Source organism: Drosophila mojavensis, unplaced genomic scaffold (genome assembly GCF_018153725.1).
Source record: "Drosophila mojavensis isolate 15081-1352.22 unplaced genomic scaffold, ASM1815372v1 contig_74, whole genome shotgun sequence".
Lineage (NCBI taxonomy): Eukaryota > Metazoa > Arthropoda > Insecta > Diptera > Drosophilidae > Drosophila > Drosophila mojavensis.
In genome coordinates this window covers 16,626,189-16,650,994 of record NW_025318899.1, presented here as the reverse complement: position 1 = coordinate 16,650,994, position 24,806 = coordinate 16,626,189, and the positions used below count along the sequence as shown (strand labels likewise).

At 38.3% G+C, this 24,806-nt stretch overlaps 1 protein-coding gene across 5 annotated transcripts; it reads right to left on the bottom strand.

Annotated features, from left to right (window-relative positions):
* Positions 1–437: 437 nt before the first annotated feature.
* LOC6582767 (protein Teyrha-meyrha) lies at positions 438–16,456 on the bottom strand. Of its 5 annotated transcripts, none has more exons than XM_015162586.3 (9): positions 15,978–16,456; positions 7,933–8,202; positions 7,686–7,839; positions 2,711–3,336; positions 2,491–2,649; positions 2,077–2,398; positions 1,734–2,007; positions 1,361–1,655; positions 438–924 (listed from the first exon to the last, which is right to left on the bottom strand). In XM_015162586.3, the coding sequence occupies exons 1-9, from the start codon at positions 16,092–16,094 to the stop codon at positions 694–696; spliced, it is 2,448 nt and encodes an 815-aa protein (XP_015018072.1). In that variant the 5' UTR covers positions 16,095–16,456; the 3' UTR covers positions 438–693. The 5 variants fall into 5 exon arrangements, with proteins under 5 accessions (XP_015018072.1, XP_002008458.2, XP_015018073.1 ...); XM_002008422.4 differs by having other exon boundaries at positions 1,418–1,655; XM_015162587.3 differs by having other exon boundaries at positions 1,361–1,652.
* Between the last annotated feature and the right edge of the window lie 8,350 nt (positions 16,457–24,806).

Here is a 24,806-nt window from a genome sequence, read left to right as displayed (position 1 = left end):
TATTGTTCTTGACTGCTAATGAAATGTCGAACGATTTGTTATCAGTTGTGTCAGTTCAAAGGAGAATTATTAAGCTCGTATAATAAATCCAATAAATTGGGGCAGATTAATGATAATGTAAACAGTTTTTAATGGTTCTACCAAATTAAACAGAACACATTTATTTTGTTAGTATTTTAATATATTTATTTGATTTTTCATAAATATTTTACGCTTAAAATGTACAACTAATTGGCTTAGTTATGATAACTAATTTCATTTGTATTTAACAATTATAGCACATTCAAGAATTTGGAGTACTAAAAAACAAAGAAAATTATTTTTATATCGAGCTGCTCGGTAAACAGCCAAAAGGCAACGCAAAAATTGCACTAAACATCGATGTTTGGAAATTAATTTTGTTAATTTCGAGAATTGCAAAAAAAAAAAAAAAAAAAAAAAATATATCGTAAATTTACATAGCGAAAGGGGAAAAAATAAACAAATTAAATAAATATTTTTAGAAATAATTGGTTGCTCGCTTTTGGGCAGCACCGCAGAAAGGAATCGAGACAAAAACTGTTGCCCGCTTTGGGGCGAGCGTTTGACATGCCCAATTAAACATGATATTCGCTTAACTTGTTTCATTAGCTACCACAATATTTGAATTAATTAACTGTAATAAATTCACGCTTTGATTGCTCAATTCGCCGTCTACTCCATGGCCGGGGTGGCAGCGCTCTGCTGCGGCGACTGTGCGGGCGATGGCGACAAGCTGCGCGGCGTATTCGCCGCATTCGCCGCATTGGCCTCCCTCTGTGCCTGCGCCTGGCTGAGCAGCTCCTTGTTGAGCCTATAGCTGCTCATCACATTGGCGCAGCTCTGATGGAAATAGAAATTACGTCCGCGTAGAAACGCATCTGTGTTGAGATCCTTTATGCCTGTCTTGAGAGAGTAGATAGACAACCAAGAACATAGCTTAGACTGGTAATCAAACTGAGCGAGAGCGGGAATCATATAGTTGTAAAAGAGTGTGCAAAGAAGAGTTATGCAGTTAGAGAGAGCGTGGGTGTGTGTGTAAGTCATGTAAAAATAGTGCAAGAAGAGTTAGGCAGTGGAAGCGGATCAAAATGATTCAACTGAAGAGAGAGAAAGAGTCACTGAGTGAGCGCGTGTGTGTGTGTAAAGCTTGCAAAAATAATGCAAAGAAGAGTTAGGCAGTGGAAGCGCGTACAAATGAAGAAATTGAAGAGAGTGAGTGAGTGCGTGTGTGTGTGGGTGTGTGTGTGTAAAGCTTGCAAAAATAGTGCATTGAAGAAACAAGTGGTGGAAGCGAGAAGGCGCATACAAAAAATTGAACTGAAGCAAACTGAGAAATTACCTTACAAATGAAACATTTGTTTTCATCGTCCGGTTTTAAATCCGAACTAATTCCCACCTTTGTGTCCAATTGTGTTAATCCCGGCACGCCCATTGATGATAGCTGCGACAGACTGTTCTCCATGGTCTCCGCATATTTGATTGCAGTTGTCGTATTGTTGTTGTTGTTGTTGTTATTATTGTTGTTATTGTTGTTGTTGCTGCTGTGTGAGATATCCATTGGCCCTGGCTCGGTGCTGCTAACCTGTGGCTCCGATCGCGGACGCTCCTCGTTGGGCGAAATGTTTTCCAAGCTGCTGTCAGATGGAGAGAGAAAGAGACGGCATGCATTTAATTGGATTGACGCTGTAGCTAATTAGCCGAGCTTTGCTTACCGGCTGCTGGCCACATTATCCTCCAGCCGTCGCTTAAAGCTGTGCGACTTGGTCGTCATTTTCACAGTTTCATCGTCATCCACAATGACATCCTCATCGCTGTCGTTCTGGCACATGGCCGTATCCATCATTAGCTCCTTGTTGTTGTTGCTGCTGTTGTTGTTGTTGTTGCTGCTGCTGTTGGCGCTGTTGCTATGCTCAGCCACGCCCACGCCGCAGGAGTCTGCATTGTAATAGTGATGTGTGGTAGATGACAGCTCGCTGACGTTTTTCACTGCACAGGGACAAGTGTACAAGGATCAATTATCGTCCCTCTCCCGACCGAAATGACTGTTCGACTTACCGCTGATGTGCGCCTGAGTGCTGGCCGTTGTCTCGCCCGACCAGCTGACACTGCTGCTGCTGGCTGCCGTCACGTTGGTGCTCACATCCTGCTCATCTCCATGCGCATCCTTCTGGTTAATAACGCACGCCGTGCGATAAAGTATGCCATCCAATTTGCCCGGCTGGGCGTTCGAGTTGTGCATGCTGGAGGGCGGCATATTGGGCGTCAGTGCACCTGCACCACCAGCTGCCGTTGGCAGCTCCGAGCCAGAGTCCGGCACATCATCGTTGCAGCTCTCCACATCCACCGTTTCGATTTCATCCTGCATCTTGGCGTCCTCCTGCAGAGGAAAGTTATTATAAATATATATAGAGGTAGAGAGAGAGAGAGAGAGAGAGTGAGTGCAGAGAGATTTGGAAAGGGTTGACTTACCTCTGGAGGCAGTTTCCCTGTCTCCAGCGCATATTTGCGCTTGCATATGGGACAGCTGCTACAGTAGAGACTCTCCATCATGTACATTTCGCCGTACTTACGCTTGCGCACCTTCAGCCGCAGTCGATTCTGTCGATTGTTGCGAATGCGCTGAAAGGTCTGAAAGACCAAAAATCCTAAAATTCCTTTCCCACTCTGGGTGCTCCTCTGGCCAACTTACCTCCCAGCGATTGTGGCTGGTGCGTATGGCATTCTCCTGGGCTGGGCAGGGCGGTGCGAACATGTAGGTGGCCTGGAGATTGGCGCGCTCGAAGCCGGCGCTCAGCTTGTACAGGCGGTCCAGCTCGGTGAGGAAGTGCGTATGCCATTCCTCGGGGCTCAGCTTCAGTCCACAGACGGGACAGAGATCGGGTATGGCGCCACCGGCAGCCGCCGCCTGCAAACCGCTGACCAGGCTCATGCCACCCGGCATTGCACGCAGTCCGGCCAGACTGGCCAGCGCGGCATGATGATGGGTCAGCGGATGTGGATGGGCATGCACCATATGGTGGTGCGTGGGCGGCTGCAGCTGCCCACCGCCGGCGCCCACATGATGCCCATGATGCTGATGCTGATGCGGATGTGGATGCGGATGATGGTGACCCGGCGACGACTGATGCGCACTGGCCAAATGCGTGGCCATGGAGACGACTGCGCTGCTGGTGGCCGCAGCCACGGCCGCCGAGCTAATGGCTGCTGCTGCCGCCGCTGCCGCTGCCGCCGAGCTGGTCGAGCAGGAGGACGACGAGCTGCTGGATGCTGTCGAGGAGGAGGCAATCGTATGCGCTTTGCTCACATTGTGCAGATCTGAAATTAGGCATGCCGCATTCATCAATCAAAGCCGCCGCAATGCCAAATGGCAATAAAAATTGAAATTCCGCCAGCTACGCGCATTGATTTCAATACCGAAATTCCTAAGCCCAATCGTACGTAAATCCCCCCCAGCCCCTGGCTGGCCCATAAATTTGCTGGCCAACTTCTAATTGCATGCTACACATTTTTAACACGTACTTAGCCCAAATTAATTGGCGCTCGTTATTTTTACTTGATGGGGCCATGGGGCCATGGGGAAATGGGGGCGTGCCCTTTGGATCTGCTGCTGAGCTGCTGTTGTCCTGCTGAACTCAGCTCAGCTACAGCTCCTCCACGCAGCTCCACTCGGCTTCAGCTCAGCTGTCAGCCGCACGTACACGGCAAAAAAAGTGGGCAGAACAAACCACAATAAATACAAACTGTTTGCACATCCAGTCGAAACTTCTGCACGTGACTGTGGCAGCAATTAAAATATTATTACAATAAAATTTAATATGCTTGCTGCTGCTGCTGCTGTTGCTGTTGTTGTTGTTGCTTTGGCATGGCAAATGTTTTGGTCTAAAAATACTGGCAACATAATATGCTGAATATGCGTTGGGTTAACCGCGGATAACAGTAACAGAAACAGTCAACGGACAGGCCAACAAATTTTGGCTGGAAAGGGTTGAGCGCAAACATTTAAAGTTCTCGCTGCGAGCTAGGCATAAATTCAAATATTATTTAAATGTGAGCATATATTATAATGAAATATGGAGTTGATATTATTTAGAAAGTCAATAATGTTTACTTTTATACTAACTATTTCTTCTAAGTATTTCCACTAATAATGTCTTCGAAGCAATTTCTCTAAGTTTGTTTTCTACGTATTTTCTTTAAGTATTTTTTGCAAGTATTTCTTCTAAGTAAATATTTTCTCTAAATATTTCCTCTAATTATTTCCTTAAAGTTTTTCTCAAACTATTTTTTAAAAGTATTTCCTCTAGATGTTTTTTTAAAGCATTTCTTCTAGTATTTCATCTAGTATTTCTTCTAAGTATTTTTTTTAAGTTTTTTTTTTTCGAAGTAATTCCTTTAAATGTTATCTCTAAGTGATTCCACTAAGTATTTCCATCAAGTAGTTCATCTAGGTATTTCCACTAAGTATTTTTTCTAGTATTTCTTTAAAGTCTTTTTTTAAAGTCTTTATTGCTTTGCTGAACGATCACACACTTAGCTTCACTTTACTACACTTCTCTTCACTTTACTGCTCTGTTCCACTAACCCCCACCAGGCCTGGGCGACTGAAGAAATGCTGCAGCTGCTGCTCTTTATATTGGGCAGCTTTCACTCAACCTCTAAGTTGCTCTCAAATGTTAAGCCCTACGCCAGGTAGAGATCGTTGCAATCGAACTTTAATTGACCAATGGGAGCACTCTCTGCTGCTGCGAGCATTCTAGCTTCGTTGTACTCAATTATGAATACTCCAGCATACATACAAGCAACTTGAGTGATCTCTGTAGTTGCTCTTCGTGCCTTGGCTTTGTTAGGGAGACAGAGAGACAGACGGAGAGACAGACTGTGAGAAAGACTGTGAGAGAGACATACGAACAGATACATAAGCAAACGAACAAGCTTAGTTAAATCGGATTACCTCATTACGCTGCTCAAGAATATATATAATTTATATATTTACATTTTAACTAAATTTTAAGGTATTGTGAAACATTAAATGCCTTCTCTTAAGAAATTCAACAAAGAGTCTAATAAAGTTAGAAACCTTTTGTAGACAGCTGATAATACTTGATTTAGCTATTCATATTTTCCATTTTAGTTTATTCATTATTTAAAAATATATATAAAAACCCCTTTCAAGCAATTTTAAGTCAAAATAATTCAAAAATCATATGCTTGTCTAAAATTGTAAAATAAATAACCAGAAATTCCTAACAGTCACGTGCCAATAGGGCGGGGTCCTGTCAAAGGGAGGCATTTCATATATAGCATGAAATATGACTTTTATAGCTTGCGTGTGTGTGTGTGTGAGTGCGTGTGTGTTTGTGTATGGGTGTGCCATTAATATTACAGAAATTAATATGAAAATTCCAAGTGTGCATTGGCTATAATACATCATCTGAGCAGCAACAAAAATAATAATAATAATAACAACAATAATAACAAGTAATGCTCATAATAACAATGCCAAACAATGCAATCAAAGCGATTTGCAACACTTGCGCATCCTTTGAAGGAAGCCAATGGGAGAAAAAAAAAAATGTGAAATTGTAAAGAAGAAGAGATGAGGAGAGATGCTGAATAAATGAGCAAACATTATGAGTTTCTGTCGTCGTCGCATAAGGGTAGTTAGGGGTAGCTTTAGCTGCCTCATAATTGGCTCAAGTGCCAGCGGCAAGCCAAAGAGTTGCAACAAAGTTGCAAAGGCTGAGTAATTAGCTGCCTCGTGCCGCCTGCTGCCTCCTGCCTGCTGCCTGCTGCCTCCTGCTTGTGGTTTGACTTTGTAGTGAAGTGGCAGCAGGCACACAAAAAACTCGACTCCTGTTCGAGTTAGCCTTGTGCGACATTTAAAACACTTAAGAAACACCCCTCGTAAAGCCTTCTTCGCTTAGCCCAAGGCAGTCTCATGTATTTATCTCCACTAGTTGGGCCATTGGCCTATTGATGCTGCAAATGCAGCTAATTAAAAGTGTATTATTTATTTAAATTAATTTATGACCTTAGTTTAGTCAGCTACTCGCATAAGCCAAAAGTTAAATAGACAAGTTGACATTGAGCTCAGGGTGAAGAGGGTAAAAAGGGAGGGGATTTACTCGTATGCGTGTGTGTGTGTGTGCGTAGAACTGGTTTTCCACTTTTAAGTCCATATGTAAATAAATGTGAAAATCAAACAAAATAAGTTGGTATTTCACTGTTGTCCCTGGTGCACTTGTTAGGGGATATAAATTGGGATGTAAATTTAGAGCAGTCGAGTTTTTAAATATTTTTTTTTTTTATATTTTAAATACAGCTGCAGTGCAATGGAATCGACAATTTGATTAATTAGATTAACTAAATTCACCTATAAAGTTTGAGCCCTGGCTTGTGAAAGAAATGCCTATATATTACATATGTAAATACAGTAGCATCTGGTTATAACGACTCCGCTTATACCGTATGGTTATTAAGACGAAGATTCTGGTCCCTACACAACGTTATATAAGCAAGCTTACATATATGGTTATAGCGTCTCCCAGCTATAGCAACGCTTCCTTTAGCACTGTTAAAACCGAACTCTACTGTATATAAATACAGTGAGTAACATTACTATTCGTTTAATTTAATTTTTAACTTCAAACCAATATAAAACATATAGTATTAATTGAAATATATACATATAAAGCATATTTATATGACATATAAAGTGGATCTATATTTATATATATTAATTTTATATTTGTTTTATATTTATAATATTTATTTTATTTTATTATTAATTATTCTACTATTTCATATTACAAAAATTTATCAGTGATTTTTAGTGTTTAACTGAGCATTTATTATGTAATTTACGCACATGTAAATATCTGTATTATATATATTAATTTTATATTTTTATATTGATATCATTTAGATTTTATTATTTTTTTACTATTAATTATTATAATATTTTATATTAAAAACTTATCAGTGATCTTTGCTGTTTCACTGAGCATCTATCACATAATCTACGCACATGGAAATATCTTATTAGCCTTATAAGCTCTGCGGCAGCTGCGCCCCTGCTAAACATTTGTTGACACAGCTCGCCCCTGTTCGAGTTGAGTTCTGGGCGATTTGCATTCATATTTATCAGGTTCATATGCTGTTGCTGGAGTGGTGGGCATAAGGCGCTTAAGGCCGACACCAATTAGCCACGCATTTTTAGGCAATTTGTTTTTGGCCCAGTTTGGTAGTGAATGGCGAGCGGCTTTAAAGGGGCGGGCGGCAACCCTCAGGTGAAATTGATTTGAATGTCTGCTCGAATAACAAGAGCAAGAAAAAAACTAATAAAAATACAAATCTAAAGTGCGGCCTGTCGCTTGTCTGTCCGTTCGTCTGTCCCTCTGTCTGTGCGTCCGTCTGTCTGTCTCATCTGCCCCGCCAGTCAAAGTTAAACCAGTGAAGCGTTAAAATTGCACACAGAGCAAAGTTAGATTGAAACAAATATGGCTAGATTCTGATCAAAAAGAGGCAAAGCCCCGCCCACATTTGCTGTTTTTTCCTCCTCTTTTTTTTATCGGCAAATATTTTTGTAACATGCAAATTTGCGAAAATCAAGTAAAGTGCGGAGTGCGGAGTGAAGGCCCAAGCTAAATATAAACCCAACTTACGTCTTAAATCCCTGGGATCCTGAGAGTTATTGCTGCGCGGACTTTCACCCTTTTCAACGGCATCGTAATCCTGTGATCCCTCCATGGATTCGTGTGATGTGCACGTGGGGCTGGCCGAATCCGTGCGAAATGATTCGTTGCCATTGAAAAGATTCTGAAGCAATAATAACAAACAAAAACCAAATTCAATTTCAGTTATGACAACTGCCAATCTGTCTCTTTCTCTCTCTTTCTCTCTCTGTCTCACCTGATCCAGGGATATGCCAATATACTTGGGCGGCGAGAAGGCCGACGGCAGCGAGAAATTCGACAGCACCGACGGCTTCCCCAGCGGCGAGCGCTCGCTGGCGAAATACCCGCCCGGAGCACCGGCCGCAGCGGCGGCGGCAGCTGCTCCATTTGCCGCCAGCATTCCATGGTTGAGCGTCTGCAGCAGATGCGGATGGAAGTTGTGTAGAAATTGGGTGCTATAGTTGCCGACTAGTGACATGTTGTGTAGATCTTTGGCGTCAGGTAACTGAAAGGAGAAGCAGAAGCAGGAGGCAACATGATTAGTTGGCTGAACGTAAGAGAAAGTTTCTGTTGCTTAGATTGTAATAAGAAAGGGGAATCTGGTAAGAAATGTATGTAGATAAATATTAGAAAAGGGTATGGAATAAAAATATAATAAGTAGTATAAATAAATATAAGCAATATATATAATTATAAGAAATAAATGAAAATATATAATACATACAAATGTAAATATGAATATAAGCCATTATGAACTAGAAATAAAATAATAATCTGACATAAATATAAACTATAAATATAATAAATATTAGAAATGAAAATATAAATATATCATAAATACATATATAATAATATAAATACATATATCATATACAAATATGAAATATTAAAAGTTCAGATTAAGATTTGAATGCTTGGTTTTTGATTAGGAATAAAATAAAATACTTTGCGTCATCAAGGTAGCCCTTTATGTTCTCTGTCAATGCTAGATAGTTTTTATATTATTAGGATTAGAGTCCCATGTTTTATATATATAATATTAATATATAATAAAATAAAATAATTAAATATTTAATAATAATAATATATAATAAAATAAAATAATTTAATATTTAAAATATTGAAATATTGTTCTATCTATTCTGTTCAAATACAATAATCAAATAACATTCTGTTGTATTCTTAAATAAAATAAAATAATTAAAAATTTAAAATAATAATTTAAAATAAAAAATATTTTAAATGATTAACAAATAGTTAAAATAATAAAATAATTCTTAAAATAAAACATATATTAAATAATTAATCAATTAAAATAACAAAAACAATTTTAAAGTAAAGCATAATTTAAATAATTAAATAACTAAATTAGCACAATAATTCTTAAAATCAAGCAGCACTCTATAATTTGAGCAAACGTTGATTTCAAATTAAATTGTGAATTTGTCAAATAGAGCCATGGTTAAGAAAAACAAAACAGAGTCTAAATGGAATATATCATTTTTAAAATAATAGTTCATCTTCCAATTCGAATTTTAAAATAGTTCTTTAGAGTTCTATAATAGGTCAGCTATGCACACAATCGATATTCCATCACATGTAGTGTAAAACATTTCTTTATAGATATATACTTCCCTGAGACTTGTTTCCCCCTTCTTGTATTCTCCCTCAACTTAACACTCATTTGCCCACACTTTTCCGCCTCACTTTGCAGCGCATTGCAGACGAAATTTGTATGTAAATTCAAGTTTTTTTTTTTTTTTTTTTTTTTTTTTTGGGCCAACTTTGTTTTGTGGGTGGCGATACTTGTCACACATGTCCTCGCTTATGTTGCTGTCTACAGGGAGTGTGTGTGTGAGTGAGTGTGTCCCAGACGCTTAGCACTCATCAGGCTCAATTTGTTATAAACGGTTTCTCTGTTTATCCTTTGTCGTTTTTATCATCGGTGCCCAAACCCTTGAGCCCAACCCTCAAACTCCACAAATATCCCATATCAGTTGCAAAGTCTTTTGTGTGTTTGCTAAATTCTCGCTCGTTATTTCACACCCCATTGGTGGCAGCCCCCCACCACACAGACACACCCCCTCCCACTCCCTCACATGACACAGTTTATGTGCGACAATGTCGTAACTCGAAAATCTCTCAATTTTGCGCCGTTTAACATTTATTTGTCGTAAATTAAACATTTTTTCCTTTTCTTTTTTTAGCGCATATTTTAGGGCAGCTTAGTTACTGATGAGCTGTTCTCTTATAGCATATATTAATACATTGTTCTGCACTGCTCTTAACTGTAAATTAAGATTTCTTAATAGCTAAATCTATATTTAGATTTATTTCTTGCAGCTAGAGTCCTCCAGCTCGACTTGCTCTGCCATATGTTGCCACGTTCCTCGTCTTCATTTCACTTCCACCTACGATAATTGGCCAATTTTTGTGCCTAGTCATGTAGCTAGCATAATTTTCATCTACCTCCCGCTCCTCTGAGCTTCTTAGCCAACTCCACATAAGGCGCATATTTTACGCTCACTTAGCTTTCGAAAACTCACGCAAAGTTATTAAGCAAAATGTGTTCCAAGAGCGGAAAATATTGATGCGCAAATTTGTAAGTGTGAAACGTGGTGTAAACAAGCGGATTGGATAAAGATATGATGAGGTAAACAATAGTTGAGGAAGGTGTAAATGAAGCAAACAAGCGAAGAAGTAATCTGATATATATGGTGCTTATATATTTTTATTTATCAAATATTATAGTGAGAGAAGTAATGAATTAAAGTAAAATATTAAAATTATAAATGTAAGTAAGGCAAGCAATCGAGTTTCATTTTGATCAATTAAAAATGAATTAAAATTTTGTGTTTTTGTTTTTTAAATAGAAATAAAAATTTTGTAAGAATATTTAAAGCGAAAATTTGGTAAAAATAAATAAATAAAAATAAACATGTCATTAATTATAAGCAAATATAATTTATGACAAATATAATTAAAAAATTATCTTAAAATTATTTATAATAAATATTTATTTAAAAAAATTAATATAAATATGAAAAGCTTCTACATATAATTTGCGATAATATGTAATAAAGTTAAATACAAATAATTATTTAAAAAAAAATATATCATAAAAAATATAAATTTATTATATACAAATTGACAATATTTAATATAAATATTTAGAAAAAGTATTTACAATATATATACAACAAATATTTTAATGAAATTTAAAAATAGCTATTTATTTAATTCAATAAATTTTAAATGCTTTGTAAGCTACTCCGTGAAACGACTCATTTATATTATTGAGCTATTTTATATCTATAGAAATTCATACTCATTTTGGCAAAAAAAATAAAAACTTAGTTTTATGTAGCTTTTTCTTATCACTTCGCAGCGCCATCTAGTCAAGAAATATATTTTTAAGCCAAACTAGAGTATTTTTTTTTGGCTATTCACCGATTAATAATTCAGGAATACCCCCATTGCAAATTGCTGATAATTAAGCGGCCATAAATTAACGCTTATCAAAACATTGACAGAACAAAATTAGTAACGCAACGCCATATAAATTGCAAGTGTGAATATCCCAGCTGCGGGCTTCATCATCATCGTTATCATCATCAGCTGCAATATTGCTAATGAGGCAAGATGGGGCGTCGCTGCTTTAAAGCTGTGTCCAAAATACACAAACAACTGCAAGTCATTTGCACCCCAGCCACGCCCCAAAAAGTGACGCCAAATGAGCTAGGACTGCCATGGGGATATGTAGCTGACCGTTGGCAACCGCATGAGTTGCATTTCGGCCAAGTCAGTCAGAGGCAAAGCCCCCCAATGAGTGGCACTGATTAAATGCCACGTGCACAGATGCTACACAGCATAGAGAGGGGAGGGGGCAATCAGAGAAGGGGTAGGAGTCTAGTTCCGAATGAGTACCGTCCAAGTGGTCAACCACTGTCGACGCACAACTTGGCTAATTTGTCAGAAAATTTACGGTACGCGCATTTAATGCAATATGCAAACTTGGCTGTTAGAAAATTGTTGGCATTGATTTATGTGCAGCAGGTGGCCACCCCACTTGCCACCCCCTTTGTGTGCACCCATCAGCACCCATGCACATTCGTTCACAATAGCATTTATTACAATTCACAATTCACAGCTCACATTCTTTGTTTGCATTTGCATTAGGAGGGCATTGAAATGCTTCAAGCCTTGTGATTTGTTGCTCTCTATCTCTCTCTCTCTCTCTCTCTCTCTCTTATTTGGCTTCGAGGGTTGCGGATTTGCATAATGCGCTTGTTCTTCTTGTTTGCTCTTGTTTTAACACTTGAATTATTGGGATTTGACACTGAGTCGAAGATTGTTGTAAAGCGACTAGCAGCTGTGACGACAATGGAGACAACAACAACAACAACAGCAACAACGACATCAACAACAACAGCTACAACAATAATAATAGCTTAATTACAACAACACGATAGCGAGTGGCGAACAGCCAATTGTCCACATACAATTGCCAATTTCGTTTAACTTGGTCATAAAACACAGCACAGACAACAACAACAACAACAAACACCAATAACAAGAACAACAAACATACATAGCTCAACACAACAAATAAATCTCAATTTGTGATCGGGCCACAAAACAAGAAAATGCCTCAAAATGAAACCAGAAAACGCTTAGCAATTGGCAATTTTCTCGAACTAACTGTTTATGGCCGCAACCTGAAGCATTTCGATTCTCCCCACTCCAACTTTGACTCCACTCCAGACTTTCAACTGAGGCCGATCAGGAGACGTCTTTAGTTATTAGAAGCTAACTCTTCTTTAGACTTTTCTACACTCGATGCTGCTATAAATAAGGTAAAGTGTTATTTTTCTCAGAATGAAACACATATCAAGCTAAGAGGCTCTAATTTGAAAGGCATTTCTGCCAACATTCGATAATAGTGAAATCTGTCTGAGTTGTCTTAATGTATTTTCTTGTATTAACATTATAATTAAATCAATTTAATATAATTTTATAAATGTGATAATTACAATGAAATGCTACTAGAATTATTTGATAAAAGAAAGGCAAATATATTTTTTTATTACTAAAAAGAAAATAATAAAATTTAGTTATACAACAAAAAGTTTCACTTTGTTGTGTTGAAAGCAACCGATATTAATGAATTATTTGAAAGTCTCATTCGAAAAATATTTAATAATTATTTGCTTTATCATAATGAACATTAGCTGTGTTATTTCCGTATAGAAACATGTTTTGTTCATATTTTCTAGCTTAAAGCGTAGTTTAAGCAATCAGTTCCTTATTACGTTGAATATGAATGCAATATTTTTAATATTTTTTTTATTTTTAAAAGCACTTTTTAACAGGTTTTACCTTCAAAAAAATTGTTTTTTAATTGTTGTGGCTTTTTTAAGCTATCACTATAGAAAAGATTAATTTAATTCAATATTTTTTTTTAATAAATAAACAAAATAATAATAAAAATATTTAAGGTAATGAATATTTATAATCATAACCTTTGTATGCATATAATTTATTTTTTCCAATATACTTTATAAATGACAATATAAAGTCATTTTCTGCACTAAATATTATTTAATATTATACATAAGCTTATAAACATACATTTACAGATAATATATAATGTATTTATTTATAATTACTTCAAATTTATTTTTCCAGAATACCTTTAAAAAAATTTTTTAAATACCGTTTTATAAGGGAATACGAAGCACTTTAGTGCTTTTAATTTGCTCTACAAGTTTATAGTTTTCTTGCTAGTTGTGTAGCCGTACACCCTAGCTAAAGTCTGCTCTCTATATGCACTTTATTCCCTACTCAAAGGCTAGGCCTGCCCTAACCAGTTATCCCTATATGATTATCTCTTGTTACATGCCTCGTTGCCTGTGCAATTGTCGAGCTGCGCCCTGATGAATTGCTATAAATGAAATTAAGCTCACTCACACACACACACACACACGCACACATACACAGGCGTGCAGAAACACCTATGTAGTGAGTGTAATAAGTGCAAAAAATAAAGTATTACATTTCATATGTTATACCAGCTCTGGCTCTCATAACTTTTCATGCTCGCCCTCAGGTCGGGGTTGCTCATGGTCTGGCTCTGGCTCTGGCTCAGGGTCTGGGTCTGGGTCTGGGACTGCCATCTTTTTTTGTGTGGGGGTCAGTCTGTTTATCTTTGTTGTTGTGGTTACCAGAATTGTTATGGTGTGTTGTATAATAATTTGTTGTTGTTGTTGTTCCTTGTGCTCGGGTGGTTAAATTGTGAGCGAGTAAAGTAAAACCAGATCCACATTAAACCATTTGACATTGCATTTAATATGCTTGCTTGGCTTGTTTTTATTAATTTTTATTGTTCGGGCTATGAATAATGGGAAACGGCGCAAGAAAAGTAACATAAAGTGTGTGAGAGAGAGAGAGAGAGAGAGAGTAAAGATAAGACTGCAGCTTGAGCAGCTAGAGTTAGAGCAATGTATGGGATTCTGATTGGATTTTCGAACTATATGCCAATGGGGAATGAAGAGAGCTTAAGCTCTGTGAATTGAGTTAGTTTTGGTGGACTAGGGTGATTTTCGCAGAGTTCCTTAAGAGTTCTATAAATATCCAATGCTTCTTACTTTCAGCCAGTGATTATCTTCGTGAGCCCTCCCATATTATCCGAACTGTCATCTACAAGTTGAGGACATATTGTTGTCATGTTTAACATATCTTAACGCTACTCAATGCTATGCAGCGGCTCGATTCCAATGCCAAATGCCTGCCAACCAGTTAAGTTAGTTGGCCAGCAAGTTATTCTGAATTCGTGACTGACTGAGCGCTCATCTTCGATTTCGAGTTCTTCATCATTTGTAGCATCAGCGTCAAGATCATTGCTCATGTTTACAATGATGACAGACAGGCGGGGGCAATCGCAGACAGTGCGAGTGGAGAGTGGCTCGAGGAGATGGAGGGGGTCGAGGAGATTGCGGAGATCGAGCAGATCGCGGAGATCGCAGCTCTCAAAAACAATAATCGCAGCATCCACTAAAGCTGGAAGCTGGGCATGGAGAGCTGTAGCTGGTAGCTGGTAGCTGGTAGCTATCATAAATCTGTTCATCGCAAAAATCTACACACAATGGGGCGTTTGCAAACGCATTCGTCGATCGAGGAATGCGACTCTGGCAACTGAAGCTGAAACTGAATCTGAATCTGAAAACTGACTGACTGTCGACTTTCGATTGTCTTCAAAGGCGACTCTCGTAGCGCTGTACACTAAGAAAAAACAAGATCAGCTATTGATAGGTATAGATATAAAAAAATTGAATAGAAAATAAAGAGAGATACTCGTATACGTAAACAGTTCTCATAGTTCTTAACACTCTTTTTTATATTTCTAACAACATTTTTGATCTTAAGTTGTTGATGATGAACTAAAATATGCAAAATAATTCCAAAATAATTTTAATATATATTACATATTTGTATATATTACATATTTGTATACAATATATTAGTCATGGGATATCTTTGATAGGTTAAGGATTATAAAGAGCCTATCTACCACTTAAATTGAAGAATCTTTATATTAGATTGCAAGTCTATGTAAGTCTAAGAACTTTAACTGAGAATGATTAGGTTTGAGCTGATTTTGAGACAGCGTTCTGATGAATATAATTGTTTTCCAGAGTTCCTAAGACAACCTGTCTATATAGATAGAATGGTATAAAACATATAGTTGCTTTTCTTTTGTATATAGAAATCTTATCGCGAATATAATATACAACATATAAAATACATATAACAGACAGTCTAACTGGAACATGTCACAATTTTGTAGGATATATAGAAACTCAAGTTCTATTATATATATTCATATATTCATATTCAATATATTCTATATATGCAATATATTTCCTTCATATTTCTCAGTGTATTCCGTTTAGTTGTATTTTGTTTTTTGGTTGTTTTATAATGCGCATTGTTCTGTGTGCAGTTGTCGGTGCCCGGTGTGCTGCTGATTTATAGCATTTGTGTGTGGATCAACCAGGTTTTTGGGGCTGCTACTACTACTACTAATACTACTACTGCTACTACTGCTGCTGCTGCTAGCAGAGGCCACTGGCAAGGCATTGGCATCGCCATGGAGTTTATGATTTGTCATAAATATGTCGCTGTGGCGGCGGCGGCAGCGTCAGCGCACGTCGATCGCAAACGACTTAGATCCGCAGCCGTTGGCTGATTGGATTGGGCTGATTGGAAATGTTTACTTACTCTTGCTGGAAACGGACGTTGGCCACGCAGTGCCTCATGCAAACCGGAAGCGGCCTCCGATAGTACAACAAGCGCTTGTGATGGCAAATGGCTGCTGACAAATGCGTTGCTTTCCATCTGCAGCTGTTAGCTCACGCGATTCTTGTTGTATTTGTTTGTTTTGTTTCTTATGATTTTTGTTGTTGTTAATTTGTTGCGAATTTGGCACGGGGCAGCATAACGCATTAAGTTTCACTTCAAAAATTAACAATAGTAATTGAAATTGTAATTGTAATGCAATTATGCATTAATTGGCACTGAATGCAAAATGCAAGTTAATTAAATTACACATATATATAGACAGACACATTTGCATGTGTGTGTGTGTATGCGCAAGTATTTGTCATATGTATTTGCCTTTAGCACACGCGCGCGACGGCACAAAACGTCACAGCTCTCAGCAGCACTCTTTCGGTGGCACCCGCACGTACGCGCTGTAGAAGTCCAACTGGACCAACTATTTTCAGAGACCGTTGAGCGCAGCGCTGCTGCCTCTGGTGTTGCTGCTGCGGCTGCGGCTGCAGCTGCTGCGCAGTCGCTCGCTCAGTCAACGCCTCTGGTGTTGCTGCATTGTGATTGGCTGGTTGCGTCCAACCGGTTTGACTGTGTGCGCCAGCTCGCTCTCTCACACGGCAGCGACGCCTGCTAAGGCTGACTGGTGCCTGGTGTTGATCTCCCCTCTCCCTTTGCTGCTGGCATTTACATTATGTTAACCTCTTCAGTCAGTTTGTTTTTGTGCATTATTATTCCAAAATGGTTGCAGAGCTAGCTGTTTGTTGTTGTTGTCGTTTGTTGTTGCTGTTGCTGCCTGTTTGTCTGTTTATCTGCTGGTTATTGTACGCCTGTTTGTCTGCCAGCACCTGGGACTGGTCCCCGCACAGTTCCCTGTCTCGCTCGCCCCTCCCTTTGGACATTTTGTGTAAATAAACCGTATGGGAAGCATTTTGACTTTGGATTGCCTGCTGTTGGCTGCTAGCTATTTGCTGTTGTTTTTGTTGTTGTTGTTTTGTGTGCTGTTATTGTTGTTGCTGTGGGTCTGGACAGTGGCTGCAAGTATCTTGAAGTCAGTCGTTTTTTTTTGCTTTTCTGTTATTTTTTTTCCTAGCTGCTGGCTTTTGTCTGCCGGACACTTAATATAGCGTATTACTGTGGTATTTATTGGCCAAGATGATGGCGAAAATTCTTAAAGTGATATGATAAAAAAGTGAAGGGATGCATAGAAGTGTTGTAGTTGAGAAAATGATGTATAGAAATGGTATAGTTGAGAAGAAGGAACAAAGAATAAATGTGCTGAATTTAATTTTGTTTTAGAATACCATTTTCCTTGCTTTTCACACTATATTTAACTTAAAGAAAAAATGAAATGAAAGTATTATATACTTCAGTGAATACGTTTAAAAATATTAAAATTTTTGTATATAACATTTGATTCAAAATACATTTTTAAATTAGCAGATTGATTTATAAAAACTATTTTTGTTAATATTTTTTATTTGCTTGTTTTTTAAAATTTTGTATAATCATAAAAAAATACAAAATTAAAAAAATATTTAAAATAAATATGAGTATCATATTGTGAGATAAGCTATTTAATTAACTTCATTTCAATCATCTTTTTTAAAGAGCTACATGTTATATGTTTTAGTAAAAATATATAATTTGCCTTATCTTAAATATATTAAATTTTTTGCAAATAAGTCTTCAGGATACTCTTCATAATATTTATCTATATATAAGTAATATTACTTTCTAGTTTTGTTCATGTCTTCCCTTTAACAAATCAAAGAATTTTACGAACTATTCTTCTCCTCAGCTCGCTCTTTTTCCAGCCCACTGTTAACTCTGCAGTAAACCCAAATAGTTGTGCCACAGCATATTAATACGACAGCAGCTACAACAATTACAAGACACACACATGACAACACAAACAGAGCAGAGCTTTAAACTAACCAAGACAAAAACAAGCTGAGACTAATGGAAAAACGAAGCTGTTAAAAATGGGTTTGTTGTGATTTTGAAGAGTTCCGAATTTTTTTTTTTAACAAAGTGCATCAAATTTTTGCTTGCAATTTGGCCACAGCAAAAAGATAGGTAGGAGAGGCGGCCAACGCCTGAGAAAAACGAGGGAGTGGCAAGAGAAAAAATGAAGGTAGCTGAGGCGGCTGCAAAAACGCTTTTGACATGTTTTATGGGTGCCGAAGAAGTGGAGCCTGTCGAGCAGTTCGCCTCGTGATCTCCCAGTACGATATCGCATTGGACATATCTTTAATTGGTGCCTAGTAAATTTAGCTTTGACCATGTTTGGGCCTCGGGCTCGAGCTCGAGCTCGGACTGCGAGAGAGATGTGACGGCGTAGTCTTGGCTAATTTTTTGCTCATTATATTTACATTTCAAGAATTCCAGCACAGCCAAGCACTTTATAATTTTGCTGGCATTGCTTGGTTTATTACCAGCACAGAGAAAGCCAGAGGAGGAGGAGTGAGATAGAGAGAGAGTGAGAGAGAGAGAGAGAGCACGCGAGACAGTTAAAGAAAGAGAGATAGGGAGAGAGAGAGAACTGGTGGTGAGGGAGTGCCAGAGTGGGACAGCTAGGGAGTTGCCTCTCGCTCAGCGCATGCGCTCAGCCAAAAGACTCCGCTGCGCGGTAGCCTACATTATGTGCCTAATGCCTAGTATATATGCTAGTAAATACATAGGGGAGGACTTCACTGAACACCGGAGAGCATCGAGAGGTAACCAAGTGCCAAGGCAACTACTGCCCATGTACAGCTACAGCTACAGCTACAGCCATGGCTACAGCTGCTCGCTTTTTGGACTCAACTGCATTTGGCTGGCAGTAGATTTTTCATTTTATTTATGTGCTGCCTTGTGTCTTCTGCTGCTCCTCCTCTGCCCCCGTACCCCTAGGCCACCTCTCAGCCACTTCTCTGATTGCTCAGCAAAGTATTTTTTTTTTTTGCTTCTTGTATTTCTCAGTTTGTCAGCTTCTCGCTACAAAATTAAATACTTGTCTTTGTGTTGTTTTTTTCTTTATGGCAGCCATGGGAGGTAGGGGGCCATAGGCGTGGCCATGTGTGTGTGTGTGTGTGAGTTGGCCATAAAGCGAGTGCCATTTTGGCCTGGCAGCTAATTTATGTAGTGGCTAAGAAAGCAGCTGCTGCGTTTTAGCTTTTTTCACATTTCACACACTTCTTTAATAATTTTGCCAAACAATTTTCTATAATTTAGTTGAGTTTCAGCCCAAAGCTTTGGCTTTTAATTGGTTAAATTTTATATTTGCTTTGTGGACTCAACTGTTGTATTATAAGATATAAGATATTTATATATATTTTTGTATATACGTATTAATAATTTTAGAAAATCATGAAAATGTTGTTCGAAAATTAATGAACAGCAGATATTTTCCGAGTAGAGATCATAAATAAAATTATTTTCAGAAAACAACTTGAATAAAATATATTATATGTATTATAGGCAGTAAAAAATATATATCTGATATATAAATTTATATATGTTTATACAAATTTGATAAGCAAATTTACTCAAGACACAGCAAAACATTTTCACTCTGATTCTATGTCTCATTAATAAGTCTATAAATTGTAAAAAAAAAAGAAAGCTAGTAAAGCTTTACACAAAAACTGATAAATATTGTAGATTTAATGTGTATTTTTTCTTGATTATTAAGTCTACGAAATTTATCTAAATATTTAAATACCCTGAGAATTTAAGCTCAAGCAAACGGAGAAAGTGTCTGGGATCTACATACATGAATTTATGAGCAATCCAAAAACAAGAAGATTTGGTTGGCTGTAATTTTTTGTATTATATCAAATTAAATAAGAATTTGTGAAAAAAAAATGTTAATGCTTTTTTAGATAGATATTTAAGCAAATAATAAAAATATATCAAAAAATATATTAATAATAAATTTGTCTTTTATAACTAATTCTAAAATTAACCTTAATTTCAAATCTATATTCTGCCAATCAATATTTCGGATTATTTCCAAGTTTCTCCCACATGCTTGAAGCATCCCTATCAGTTTCTCATATTCTACAGATTAATGCTACTAAGCTAAGCTAACTACTTACTACTCAATCCGGGCAACTGTCACTCGCCTAATCCTCCCCTCGCCCACTCGCTGCACCTGCTCACTGTGTTTGCTGCGTCCCGTAGCGCCCCTTGCAAATACCAGTCAGCCACGCCCACGAATTAATTGAAACCGCAATCGCAAGTGCGAAGCGTTAGAGCTGTCAGAGCCAATTCCAAGCGCAAGCCAAACGCAGTCAAACATCTGCGACTCACATAAAAAAAAAGCCAAAGCAAAGTCCGAAAACACATAAAAAAAATACCCAGAAAAAAAAAAAAAAAAAAAAAAACAATAGCAAAACCGAATCCTACACAAATCCCAGACAAATGTGCAGTGGTGAAAAATTCACCGATACAGATTCATGTAAATATGAATGGAAATGAATTACAAGCGAAATAAATGTACGAAAATTGCACGAAACAAAGCAAATCGTGCAATAAAAATCATAGTAAAAAGTGGCAAAAAAAGAAGAGGCAAAGCGCTAACATGTTTGTCGACGGGTGGCTAGAGAGAGAGAGGGAGAGAGAGATGGGGAGAGAGAGTGGCAGTGTCAAGGGAGGGAGACTTTTGTGGCTTTTTTCGGTTGCCAGCGCAATGTTGACATGTTCCAAATGCAATTTTAACAGGATTTGCAAGAACACATTTGCACAAAGTGACAGAAAAACGCAGGCAACAACAACAGCAACAGCAACCGAAACAGCAACAACAGTTACAAAAAACGTCAACCCCCATAGTCGTCGGATAGCAGTCGCAACTCCTGCCCGATCTCCGTTGTCAACCTTGTTGCGTGCGTGGCTGGCATAACTTGCGGCTTAAAGGGCTCAACTTGTCATGTCGCCTGCCGCTGATGTCCGCATTGATTTTCCACTTACGTCGACAACAGTCTCTCTCTCTCTGACTCTGACTCTAACTCTAACCCCGGTCCAATCCCAAAGTTGGGGTCTCGGGTCAGCTGCGGTCTTAACGCTTCATCAATATGCTTTTGCCGGGCGCCGCTAATTTTCGCTTTAGTCAACCATCGAGGCGAGTGCTACGTGCAGATTTATGTCCATCCCGGCTGGACAAAACAAGTGCCTGCCCCACCTTAGACACTGCGAGCAAAAGAGATAGAGAGAGAGTGAGTCTTCACACACTCACACACAGTCTCCTGCTTATGCGTGTGTGTTTAGTGTTAATCCGTCAATGATAAGCTCAATTTGTTGTGGTCACTCAGCGACAATGACCGTTCGAGCCTTGCCAACTTATTGTGTTGCATGCTTTTTGGGGCACATGCCAGCAGACAAGCGGAGGGAGGGAAAGGGGCATGGCAACACATAGACCATTAAAGTTGTATTAGACAATGTTGCACACTTGATGCCATGCTAGAGATGCGGGCGTGAATAAGTAGCTCTATAAAGATATAGAGACATTATATAGTTTGTGTGAGGAGAGAGAGGGAGATATGAGTGAAGACGCAGATGTATTGCGTTGATATACTCATGAGATGATATAGTTTCCTATGGATTTAAATGATGTAAGTATTCGAAACCTTAACTTAAGAAGGATAAATAAAATGTGTATTAAAAATATTTTTAGTCATATATATCTTGATTTACAGGCTTCTTCCATTTATTCTTGTTTATCTTCTGAATTCTTATTTCAGTATTCGGTCTTCTTTCTTATTTTTACACACTTAATATTCTCTCTTCATTGTTCTTTCTTCTGTGATATCTCTTCATTGTCATCTCTCTTCTCTGTCTACTATTTCGCTCTTATTTTTTCTCTCTTTCCTTTTCCCATCATCTCCCATTTCCCATTTTCTTCTCTTTGTTTTCTTAGATATTATCCTTTCTCTGTTTTCTTATGTATTCTCTCTTCTCTGTTTTCTCATCTCTCATCTTGCTTCCCTCATCTTTCATATAATAACTCCATTCTATATTCTATGGTTTCATTGTTTCATTTCCTCTATACATTTTTCGTTTCTACCTTACATTGTCTCTTACATTTTTGTCTGTGTTTTCTCTTTTCATTTTTGCGTCTCTCTTGATAGTTCTCTTTTCCTTTTCTTTCATTAATTTCTCCTTGACCGCTTCTTACTCCCATTTTTTAAGTTCCTATGTTCTTTATGGTTTCTTCTATATTCATTCTACTTTCTTCTATATTTTTTCTACTTTTCCTTTTTCTCTTCCCTTCTATTATTTATTCTCCGTCATCTCTGTAAGGATCTCAAAGATAGTCAGCCGTAAAGTTTTCGCTACTCTTCCGCCGTACAAGTCTTTTCCCAAATCACTTCTCATTAAAGATGGTTTCATATCTTGGGTGCTTTTGGTCCATCCCTAGCATGGGGCGCATGCATCATCATAAGTAATTCCAGGCGCGTGGACCCAACTCTTGGCTGTGCTGTGCCGTCCTGGAGATTCATCACACATGTTCCCTTTGCACGCTGGGCCCTCGGCAGTGGGCACAGCCTGTGCAGTAATTTAAACTTTGGCCATGGGCGACAGACTCGCTGACAACGGTGGGGATTTATGTGGACGCGTTGCGCAGATATATGAGCGACTATATTATAAAAGTTCTGACACGTTTAGTGCTACTGGGCTTGATGAACTTTTTTTTTTTCTGCCTGCGAGCTTAGCGCCAAGTTGTTGTCACTTTATGCACACACGTGTGCCTGATGACATCGGTGGTTAAAGTTGCTGCCTTGGCCCGTTGCTGTAAGCCAAAGACCGCAAATGAACCAGGCCGGCAGCCCACTAATTGGCTTAGTGCATTAAAATAACTTGCCAATAGTTGTGGCCAGACTGTGACCTCCGGCTTGCCAAAGGCGCAAACAATGCGACGCTGTCATTGCCCAAATTTATGAGCCTCTGTGGCTAATTTAGCAGATAGTAGTCAAAAGGCCTTTGTCCGCACACCCAAAAGCCCATCCGGACTTAACATTAAGCCAAGCCAAAAGGATTTGCCACGCAAGTCAACAAGATAAGCTGCAACTGAACGGGGATTGGGACTGGGACTCCAAATCAGAGCAGGAGCTAGAGCAGGAGCAGTAACAGGAGCTGGAGCAGCAGATCATATGTCAAACTGGGCAACAACTGTTGCCTCTAATTATACAAAATTATTTATAATGGCCACAGACCCGAACTGAACCGAACCCACCCACTGCCAAAGCGAACCGAGCTGAAACGATTGCAGCCAAGTTTTGCTGCGAAATGTTTGTAAAAACCTAATTAAAAGTGAATTATTCATTCGCATTTGTTGGGTGTGGGAGCTTAACACTCAGTCAAACAAAAACTCGTCTGCTCATGCATTTGTTGCTGTTGCTGCTGTTGTTGTTGTTGCCATATGTTGCACGAATGAATTTTGTTCAAATTTGCTTTGATTAATTGGTGGTCAAAAGTTCAACGAACAGCACAGCGGTTGCTAAGTAGCTGGAGGCTGCCTGATTGAATAAGGGTTCTTTAGAGAGTGCTCCAGTATTAGCATACATGAGCTGGAATATTGATATGTGTAGCGGAATATATGAAAAGTATTTAAGTAACATATTTTGTTGTTTTAAATAACAAATTATGTTGTTTTTTTAGACCTTCCTTTGCAGCTATATATGTATGAGTCAGACTCTGCCTTAAAGATTCCTCACTTATTAATTTAATACAATTTTTGCAAGCTTTGTATATAAAAATTACTTTCTACATTGCATTATTTTAGAAGTATATATATTTCCAATCAATGCCAATTTCTCATTATCAACCATAATAAGTCTATCCTAACATCCCCCAGTCGCATATTGTCCCGCCCTTTTCTTTATATATCATCTAAGTTAGACATATCTTTATTTATATCACCTATTTCCTTCTTTTTATTTATTTATTTTATTTTATTTATTTTTTTCACTTATAAATCTGCCCAAGTATGCTATATAAATTCCTTCATTAGGACTTTGCGTAAGAGCTCTTCAACTATTTTAATGTTATCAAATTCAAGCGAAATAAACACTATAAGAGTATAAACAAAACTAAAGGCACACACCATATGGAAAATTAACAAGCACAGTGAAGACTCTTCATAAACATCACGCTGAACATATGCCATCCATCAACAAGTTGCAAACTGAGCGAAATACAAAGAAACAAAAAATACTCGACTGAGCAGTAAAAGGAAAATGCCAAATCATATTTCACTAATTTCAAACAATATTTGCCCCTCGCATAAGAGGGAGAGAGAGAGAGGGAGAAAGATTTCAGCGTGTGGGCAACCACGATCGAACAACATAAACAAAATGCACAAGCTTACAAATCGGAAATCAATTTCAACATTGAAAATTATAACTCACAAACAACAACAACAACAACGACAACAACGACAATGGCAGAGTGTAAACTAAACTGAATCGCAGAGTGTTGCCATATGGTGCCACCTTTTTGGCTGGGAAAACAGGGCGGAAAAACCACACACAAATGAGGAGAGGGGAGACAAAGAGAACGACAAAGAGAGAGAGAGAGAGGGGTGTGGGGGAGTTGGGCATGCAGAGGGCTGTGACTGAGGTCGAGGTCTGGACGCGCGTGGGCGTCAGACCGGGGTCGTTGAAAAGATTAGTCAAGTTATATATGGGAATGTCTTAACCCCATCTAAACAAACAAATTGGCCGAGGCGACGCGCGGCGATGCGACGGCTGCGTATGAAAAATATTTCAGCTATTTTCAACGTGCAAAGTCTGACAA